The sequence below is a fragment of the Procambarus clarkii genome, chromosome 48 (assembly GCF_040958095.1).
Source record: "Procambarus clarkii isolate CNS0578487 chromosome 48, FALCON_Pclarkii_2.0, whole genome shotgun sequence".
NCBI lineage: Eukaryota > Metazoa > Arthropoda > Malacostraca > Decapoda > Cambaridae > Procambarus > Procambarus clarkii.
The window spans coordinates 15,500,124-15,510,907 of record NC_091197.1 but is presented as its reverse complement, the minus strand read 5'-3'; the positions used below and the strand labels follow the sequence as shown (position 1 = coordinate 15,510,907).

Sequence of the window (10,784 nt, the reverse complement as noted above, 5' to 3'; positions counted from 1 at the left end):
AATTATGGTGTTGTTCTTGTTGTTAATTATGGTGTTGTTCTTGTTGTTAATTATGGTGTTGTTCTTGTTAATGATTTTGATTTTTTTTGTATAATGTGTTCTTTTTGTTTTTGTTAATGTTGTTTTTGTTCTTTAGGTTAATATTGATTTCGTTCTTGTTAATGTTATTGATGTTGTTCTTGTTAATGTTTTTTTCTTTTTGGAAATGATGTCTTTGTTCTTTTTAATCTTATTATTGTTATTGTTGTTAAGGATGTTTTTGTTAATAATATTGGTGCAATTATTTTTGTTCTTGTCGCTAATGTTTTTTGTTGGCAATGTTGTTGTTGTTGTATTTGTTAATGTTTTTCTTCTTCTTCTTCTTCTTAATGTTGTCTTTCTTGTAGGAAATGTTGATCGTGTTTTTTGTTGTTGTTTAATGATGTTGTAAACCAACAAACCATTGTTGGTATGTTGTCATAGTTGATCTTCTTCTTGAGGTTATCTTGAGATGATTTCGGGGCTTTAGTGTCCCCGCGGCCCGGTCCTCGACCAGGCCTCCACCCCCAGGAAGCAGCCCGTGACAGCTGACTAACACCCAGGTACCTATTTTACTGCTAGGTAACAGGGACATAGGGTGAAAGAAACTCTGCCCAATGTTTCTCGCCGGTGCCTGGGATCGAACCCAGGACCACAGGATCACAAGTCCAGCGTGCTGTCCGCTCGGCCGACCGGCTCCCTATGTGGGAAAATATTATGGAGTAGGGCGGTGGATTCGAACTCAAGTCGTATGACACTCTAGATGTACGTATTTCCTCTGGTTCAAGCTGCCAACACCCAGTGTTCCACCAGGTGTCTCACAATAGGCCAGAACCAGGATTCGTAAAGCATTTCCCCCAACTACTTTCGAAACCTCTACATCTTTCCTCAATCATTACGACTCTGGTTATATCTAGTAAACAGTTTATGAACTCTGAAGCACCAAGAGGAATAACATTGCATTATGAAGTTAAGAAACCCATGAACTATTTATTAAATGCAAACAGAACTTCCACGATTAAGGAAAGATGCACTGGTTTCGTAAAGTATTGCGTAAATCCTCATTGAAGCCTGGCCCGTCGTGGCTATCATCTAAGATGAAATAAGCCATAATATCGGAGACGTTAATAAAGATAATATTTATTATAATGATAGGCCCGGTACTCAGTGTTCCACTTCTGTGAAGATGATTTAGTGTAGCCTTGACGAGGGTAGTAAATATCAGTGTGTGTCTTCTTTACGACCCGCACAGACCTCACAGTCGTACATCAGAGGCTCCTCTGATGTACGACCCTTGGGCCACACTCTCCAGGGTAGGTGCTCCAGAGAGGGGAGTTTGTAGTGTGTATGTGTAGTGTAGTGTGTGTGTGTGTGTGTACTCACCTAGTTGTACTCACCTAGTTGTGCTTGCGGGGGTTGAGCTTTGGCTCTTTGGTCCCGCCTCTCAACCGTCAATCAACTGGTGTACAGATTCTTGAGCTTACTGGGCTCTATCATATCTACACTTAAAACTGTGTATGGAGTCAGCCTCCACCACATCATGTGTGTGTGTGCGTGTGTGTGTGTGTGTGTGTGTGTGTGTGTGTGTGTGTGTGTGTGTGTGTGTGTGTGTGTGTGTGTCTCGCTGGTCCAACTGTTGTTGCTCAGACTGCAACAGGGAGAAAATCACGAACACCCTAATTTTCAGTCTCTTTATCGTTTTTCTCCATGTTACATTCCCCTCGTAACGTTCCTTAGATGATCCGAACAATCACACGGGCCTCAAGCACCAAAAGATGAACCAAAAAATCTCTGTCATTCCTTAAAGCTTACTCAGACGAGTCGTCATGCTTGTTTCCTCACGTGAACAACATGAATGCTTCCATTCCGCTTGTGAGGAACTCTCACCTGGCTGTCAAAACTGGGCAGACCATCCTCATAAACCATTATTATTATTAACATCTTTTTTGACAAAATTAATTCAAATTTGGCCTAATCTGAGGATTTCAATTAAGTTTTATTGGAGTGAGGATAATGCTGGTATTCACTGTCTCACAGGACAGAGGGTCATACACAAGACAATAGGTCTAAACTGTAGGCTGAAGCACATATATATCATGGTTACAATCAATGTTTTAATGTATGAATATGTAAAAACAACTTTCTATTGTGCACTGCCACACAAGGACAGGGATGGGTTCATAAGTGGTGCAGCTTAGAATATAAATACAATTGTTCTTCATTCTTTAAAATGGACAAGCAAATTTTGGATAAATTGTTAGGATGTCGTCCAGTACACCAGATTCAATGAAATAGTTACACAGTTGGTGGTACAAGAGGCCAGGAGGTCTAAAATCTTTTACTGTTTCACATTCAACAATATAGTGTTCTAGTGAATGCATTAAGGGATTGTCACAGAGTTTGCAATCTGAATATTCTGGTAGTGGCTCAGCCTCACTAACCTGCCAAATGTGTCTATAGCTAAGACGAATTCGCGTAATGACTACATCACATTGCCTGGTCCAGTTACTGTGCTGAGCATACAAATACCTATTATTACATAAGTTGGCATAGCTTTTAATACTTCAGTTATCAGGTCTCTGGGCATTTCTTAGTTCTTCTAAATCTGAATTAATTTCTTTAATTTGTATGTTTCTAATAATTGCATTAGATAGTCCAAAGTCATAATCAAAATGCTCGTTAATGCAGAAGCCGAGCCCCACTTTTATGAGATACAAATAAATCCGAACATATCTCGAACAGTTCATAAATCAAGTCCTCTGTTCGAACAGCAATTCAGTAATTATTTCATCCGCTTACTATAACTGCGAACAATTGTCAACAGGCCCTAAACACCTAACCTAATCCACTTTAGGCCTAATAACACTTTCCTAGTTGAAAGAATCTGGTACTACCACTCCACTGCCTCAAGAGAGAACACAATCACTACCATTCCACTGCCTCAAGAGAGAACACAATCACTACCACTCCACTGCCTCAAGAGAGAGCACAATCACTACCATTCCACTGCCTCAAGAGAGAGCACAATCACTACCACTCCACTGCCTCAAGAGAGAACACAATCACTACCACTCCATTGCCTCAAGAGAGAGCACAATCACTACCACTCCACTGCCTCAAGAGAGAGCACAATCACTACCACTCCACTGCCTCAAGAGAGAACACAATCACTACCACTCCACTGCCTCAAGAGAGAACACAATCACTACCACTCAGCGGGATGTTACAAGTAAGACGCTCAAACGCTACCAATTCCTAAGACACCAACTCTGCCACTCTCAGAAGACCCCAGACTGGCGCCTCAGTCACAATTTACGACGCCTGACCTTAGACTGCTAGATACATTACACCCAAGATGAAATCACTTCTACAGGTTTGATATTCGTATTGTTTGTGAGCATATTTCCAGAACGCAATCTCCCTAAAGACAATAATAACGTCCAATTCTATTTCGACGGATCCTGAGGGCACTCGGCGCTGAAGCTTGGTGGGTGTTCCCGCCCTTAACAGGCCCAGGAAACAGAGGGAGAGGGGGGAAGGAGAGGGGAAAGGAGGGAGAGAGGGAGAGAGGGGGGAGAAGGGAGGATGAGGTTCTTCTCCCTATGGCCTGAGTAGACGACGCAGCAAGAGGACCAAAAGTACTCTAGTCTGAGGCGTAGGACGTAGTTCTTACCAATTGGGAAGATGATATGGTCGTAGGTGAGCTCACATAACATGTTCTCATAAATTAATTGACTCTTCCGTGGACTAATCATCACGAACGGCGATGTACGTCAGGTGAGCTGCCAAGGTTCGTACGCGTCTGATGAGGCTAAAAATACTTCAAATTTGACGCTTGTGAAATCGTCAGACCGGGTTTGTGTAAGGGAAGAAGATGCTGCAATAAAGGTCTGTGGAAAGGGTGGGTAATGTTAGTCTTTTAAGTTGCTAGTGATTTTAAGTCTTGGCTGAGAAGAGAGTCAGTACGAAGTATATAAGTCAATCAGCTCAAACTATTTATAAGTGAATCTGAACACATTAGATTTAGATTAATCCCAACAAACTACAAGTGAATCAATACAAACTCTTCACAAGCTAATAGGTACACTCCATGTACAAGTGAATCAGAGGAAGCCTGGATACAATTTAATTAACACATTATTGAACATTATAATATCAGAAGAGGCTAACATCAAGTCACTCGAAAAAAAGTTCAGTTGAAAAGACGCGCTAATATAAAAAGAACTCACAAATAACGAGGATATTGAATTATATGGCCACAGATGAGAGATCCAAACAGAGGACCCTACTCTTAATTTACATCCTAACCCTTGTCACAGATGCAATCGGAGTATGACCAATTTTTGTCCGAGTCAGCTAAGTGAGTGGAAGCCTGTGAACTCTGACTTCTGTATAACTGGCCAAACAGTATGCAGGCCGAATTGTGATCAGCCAGGGCGATAATACGTTAGGAAATAGCTAGTCATAACTGTGAGTCATTACCAGGTGATTATTACAAAGAGTGGATAAAGTAGCAGATGGCTCTGTAATACCCCAGGGATGACTCGGCCCGCTGACAATTACAGAGGAAAGGACCAGGGGATGATTGTGTTGACAGCGGATACGCCCCAATAGAAAGGCAATGTACAGTGAAAATATTATGAAGTAATGACAGAAAATAACAACACCAGTTGAGGGGAAAAAACTTGGGCTTTGTCTCGTCTGGGATACTTGAGGCGTATGTTGAGATTCTGTTCACATGGATTCCTGCTTAATCACGTCAAAGGAACCGTTTTGTGACCTCCTTACCTTCAATCACTATTTCATGACGCGTTCCAAGCGGTATAAATAAGAGTTTTATTGACCATTGAGTAGCCGATTTTGCAGTTTGAATCAACCTCGCTCCACAATCGACACACACACATGGGGTTGAGAGATCAACTGGAGCATCTTGCTGTAATTATTTATAATGGTTTACCAGCCCCAGAACAGAGTGGCAGCCTCCCGCTCCCAGGCTTGCTTGGTCTATCATCAACCTCAACTCTCATACAGGGAGGGTCGCACACCTCTATGTCGGGCCAGGAGAGTTGATGTGTATTAGAGATGACATGCTATTTTCCTCCCCTCCCTTGTTTAAAGTGTAAATGACAAACTATATTGTTTATTGTTTAATCAATTTATTCCCAGCTTACAGGTGAACAAATCGCATTGTAACAACCTGATTGAACCTTACCTAAACTATAACCTATTCACATGTTTTTTAAAGCCTAGTTTGCAGGAATTTATGATCTTTTTTTCGTTTTTTTTTAATCTGTCATTGGGAATAATTATAATTTCTACTCTCAATTACATTTTCGCTTCAGTAAAATCTAACCATCATTTTAATGACTGCTTATTGCTAAATTTATGTCATAATCTTGGCCCCACCCGACGGGCCCGACAGAGTCTGTTCAACGGAGCTGGCGACAGAGCCTTGTACTGTTCACATCCCGTTAAGCTTCCACGGTACTGAGATAACTGTTATCCCGCCGGGCAATTACGTTCAGCATTAATGTTACTATTTGTTCAAGGGCGTATTTATCGCTTCGTTTTTTATATATTATGGAACGAAATATCATAAAAAGCGATGGTGGTAAGTGAAGAAGTTCATCTAACGCATTTCAAGTAGTGTCGTGAGTGTGTGTTAAATGTTATGAATTAACAAGTTTTTAAGAGTGTCAATATTACACGCTTACTTTAATTTACATGTCTTCTTGCACATCAGAGCAAGTTAGTTTCAAAGTAATTATTGTAAAATAACTTAATTCACCCTACTGGTTATAAAACTACAATAACTCGAGACTGTAACGCAATATTGAATACATCTTATCTGTATCCGTTAACACTGACCGCAAGTGGTAAGATATTCCTACATACATGTTGTCCATGTAAACACCTTGGCTAGACATGTAGCAGCCTAACATATGGTTAGGGGTTTATGCTAATGAAAGGTGATTAGCTCATAGGTCGAATATTTCATGTTATGGTCCTTTTTTTTGTGAGGTCAACGGGTTATCGCTGGCGGGTATTGTTCCTGACAAGGTGGTGGTGGCCGGTCACTGTTTACAGACAGTGAGTGAAGACACGCTTGTCATTTGGCTTTTGTTTTAGTTCAGTTCATTCATCATGCACCTCTTACCTATCCTGGGGCGGTAGTGGGAGGGTTACATCTTGAGCTAACACAAATTCTTATGTTTTTGTTGTGTCACGGGCCTCATATGTGTTGCTGTGTCACAGGTCACACACACACACACACATATGTGTTGCTGTGTCACATACACATACATGTCTTGCTGTGTCACAGGTCACACACACACACATATGTGTTGCTGTGTCACATACACATACATGTCTTGCTGTGTTACAGGTCACACACACACACATATGTGTTGCTGTGTCACATACACATACATGTCTTGCTGTGTTACAGGTCACACACACACACACATGTGTTGCTGTGTCACTGGTGCAAACACACATATGTTTCTGTGTCACAGGTTACATATGCGAGTTTGGTAACACAAGCGTACGTGGCGGAAAACTCCTCCTAGGTTGAGATCCACATTGTCACATTGAGTCAATTTTTCCCTTGCAATTGCAGCTGTTTCGTGTGCAGTCATTAGACATGATTGCAGCCCTTCTGGAATATAATACCTTCAGTATCCAATGACTCTCCATATTCCTAACTATCACGTCAGCACTCACTTCAGAAGTGTAATTACTCTCCCAATAATGTCAACAGGATTTGTTTGGCGGAATATTGCCTTAGTACTAAATTCAAGACTACCTCACTCCTGCCTGAAGGAGGATTCATTGCTCATGTCATTCCTGCATTGTGCACCAAATGTGTTAGCACGTGTGGATCCACCCACTTGACCACGACCAGCTTCACCACGACCCGCTTCACCACAACCAGCTTCACCACCACCCGCTTGACCACGACCAGCTTCACCACGACCCGCTTCACCACAACCAGCTTCACTACCACCCACTTCACCACGACCAGCTTCACCACAACTAGCTTCACCACGACCCGCTTCACCACGACCCGCTTCACCACGACCCACTTCACCACCACGACCCACTTCACCACGACCCACTTCACCACGACCCACTTGACCACCACGACCCGCTTCACCACGACCCACTTGACCACCACGACCCGCTTCACCACGACCCACTTCACCACCACGACCCACTTGACGACCACGACCCGCTTCACCACCACCGAGCTAATCACTACCATCACTGTGCACCAAGGTCCACTTTTTGTGTGAGCTGTGGTGGGCATGTCACCGCGACGAGGCTGCGGTGGCCAGGGAGCGCCAGTAGCGAGGGAGTGCGTGTGGCATATTGCATGTTGAATGGAAGGTGGCATGTGCAAGGGTGAGAATCTTCCGCTTCCAGGTATACAACTTGCCCTTTGAAGGATAGGTCCATACGGCCGAAGTCAGTGCTATGCCACATGGGTCTATTCAGTCGATTCTTACAATAAGTTGCTAACAAGACGCCGGTCATATAGGATATAGGAGGAAAACTCTTCTCTCTTGGGTTGTGAGTCCTACTCGGCGTATCCGTAAGGAGTAGGTAGCTCCGTAGTAATTGTAAATTGGGGGGGTGACCGTGGAGTAAGGGGGGAGTGCGGACCGAGGTCCAGATATTCTCCTGGATTCTTGGAATATTATTTTGTCGGCTTTTTCCAGTGTTATTATATGATGGCCACAATCGGTCTCTGTACTGACCGTGGGACCTCTCCATCAGACCACCATGAGGCTCTCAGGCCGATAAGCACGGGCTTCGTACTTGTTCACTGGCGAATTTATTGAAAATGATCTCATTCGTCATCCGGGATTTATATGAGGGGTATTTTTTCGTTTTGTGCGTTTGGGCATATTTATCTGTCTGTCTGTGTCTCTTTTTGTCTCTCTGTCTCTCTCTGTCTCTCTCTGTCTCTCTCTCTCTCTCTCTCTCTCTCTCTCTGTCTCTCTCTCTGTCTCTCTCTCTGTCTCTCTCTCTCTCTCTCTCTCTCTCTCTCTCTCTCTCTCTCTCTCTCTCTCTCTCTCTCTCTCTCTCTCTTTCTCTCTCGGGCCACCTTGAGGAAATTTGCATGCGTCAGTCATCTTGTGGCATCAACATGAGCATCAATATGCCCCTTGTATCTGCGGCTAGTGTTGCTATAATTGTGTATGCTAATGCTGCCACTTAGCTGATAGCCGGTAGTAGTTCTGGCCCACCCTATGAGCTCCCTCGTCCAATATTTGCCCTTCAGACGGGGGGAAGGAGGAAGAGTATCTTGTGGAAAAAAATAAACAATTCAGTAATCTCATTTAACTACTGACTACTTCTTCCTCTTCCTCTCTGTTTTCTTCTAGTGTGCTTCAACTCTGGCGTTTGGGTGGGCGGGTCGATGCCTCTAACTCCTGTAGTTTTAAGAGAAAAAAATGGAAAAACTAGGACTGCATACTATACCGATTTAACTCTAATGGGCTGAAATCTAAATGCTTTTGGGTCTTCTCAGATCTAGTCGCCGGAGTGTTACACAGACAGACAGACAGACAGACAGATAGATGTATCTTTACGTATCTCACTGTCGAAATGCTCTTCACGATAGCGCTGTGATGGCAGAAAATAAGGAAAGATTTCAGCAGCCACTATAACTGCGGCTCAGCTGGAATTTATGACTTTTTCCTGACTGCTTCTGAAGCTCAGAGGAGTTAGTGATCCACGACCACGTCAAATAAATTGTTAACCACACTACCGTGGACATAAACATTTCATTCACCTTTTCCTTTAGGAGTGAAGACTGCTCATTGCACGGTTGGATAGAGCTTCTGTCTCTCACTCGTCGGGACGACCTCACTTATTGAGCATCGCAAGGGAGAGGGAGAGGGGGGTGGGAATAGATGTTAATATTTCTTAAAATATGGCACTAGGGCCGACCCTAAGTGGCCTCTGATGCCCTCGGATGAAGATAGACACACCAACTGACTGATATTCTTTCTTAAATGAATAGATTTACGAGTTATTGTAGCCCCATTTTATGTATTACATGTGATGAAAAATCGTTATCCTATGTTATGCTATATTTTACGATCCACACAATCATTATAAAACACAGTCGCTTTATTGTGTACTTTATAATTTATTACTAAAATTAATTCCCTAAAATCTTAAAATTAGTAATAAATTTAATCGTTCCAAAACTCATTAATTGATAACGTGTTATCATTAGAAGGCAAGAACATCCTTTAATTACACTGGTATGTCTTAATGTTATAAGAAACTAAGAACATTGTCATAAGATAACAATGTGCTATCATGAGAAACTAAGAACATTATGTCATAAGATAACAATGTGCTATCATGAGAAACTAAGAACATTATGTAATAACAGAGCAATATGTTATCATAAATCTGTCCGTCGTGTCATTATACCCGACGCTCACCGTAGCCACCTTACCCGACGGCACCGTAGCCACCTCCCCCGACGGTCACCGTAGCCTCCTCCCCCGACGGTCACCGTAGCCTCCTCCCCCGACGGCACCGTAGCCTCCTCACCCGACGGTCACCGTAGCCTCCTCCCCCGACGGCACCGTAGCCTCCTCCCCCGACGGCACCGTAGCCTCCTCACCCGACGGCACCGTAGCCTCCTCACCCGACGGCACCGTAGCCTCCTCACCCGACGGCACCGTAGCCATCTCCCCCGACGGCACCGTAGCCTCCTCCCCCGACGGCACCGTAGCCTCCTCACCCGACGGCACCGTAGCCACCTCCCCCGACGGCACCGTAGCCTCCTCCCCCGACGGCACCGTAGCCTCCTCCCCCGACGGCACCGTAGCCACCTCCCCCGACGGCACCGTAGCCACCCCACCCGATTAATGTTTGTGAGAAGTCCAAATAACAAATTACAAAGTACCAATTGACACGTTTACCAGTGGTAGAGTATAATATGTGTCCGGGTATACACGATACATGGAACACAGCTACAGGTGAGAGACGTCACCAGCCGCTGTGTCCCCACACAAGTGTCCAGGGCTGAGAACACTGCATGAGACAAGCTTCAACAGCAGGAGAAACCATTAACATCTTTTGACACTCGCTGAACCAATCCTTAATCCGGTATTATAAATAAATATCACAAGTCTGAACTTAGTACTGGCGGAGAATTATAAAAATGGGGGCTTCGAGTCCCGTTGGTTCGCGGAGCCTGGAAGGGTCTGGGGGATAATGTTACATTTGTATGAGTGCGGAATACTTCATGCAATTGAGAGGGATGGATGCTCGCTTTAGCAGCGTCTTGATATATATCATATCTGAGCTTGGGGTAATTTGTCTCGATGCGGAACTGCTTCTGGTGTTGCTAGCGTACGTTAGTTGTGTCACAAGCCCCTCAGAACTGGCCAGTTGCACAATCATCTTGTTATACAGACACGTTGTGTGTGTGTAGATAGCCACACATAGTGGACTGTGCGTGCAAGGTTAATTGCATTGTGTACAGCGTACGGCCACAAACACACACACACGCACGCACGCACGCACGCACGCACACACACACACACACACACACACACACACACACACACACACACACACACACACGCACACACGCACACACACACACACACACGCACGCACGCACGCACACACACGCACACACACACACACACACACACACACACACACACACACACACACACACACACACGCACACACACACACACACACACACACACACACACACACACACA

The 10,784-nt window shown here is 44.1% G+C and overlaps 1 protein-coding gene across 1 annotated transcript; it reads left to right on the top strand.

Annotated features, from left to right (window-relative positions):
• Positions 1–7,412: 7,412 nt before the first annotated feature.
• Positions 7,413–9,915, top strand: LOC138351099 (uncharacterized). Its single transcript, XM_069302727.1, has 2 exons — positions 7,413–7,422; positions 9,611–9,915. Exons 1-2 carry the CDS (start codon positions 7,413–7,415, stop codon positions 9,913–9,915), a joined length of 315 nt encoding a protein of 104 aa, XP_069158828.1.
• The last annotated feature ends 869 nt before the right edge of the window (positions 9,916–10,784 follow it).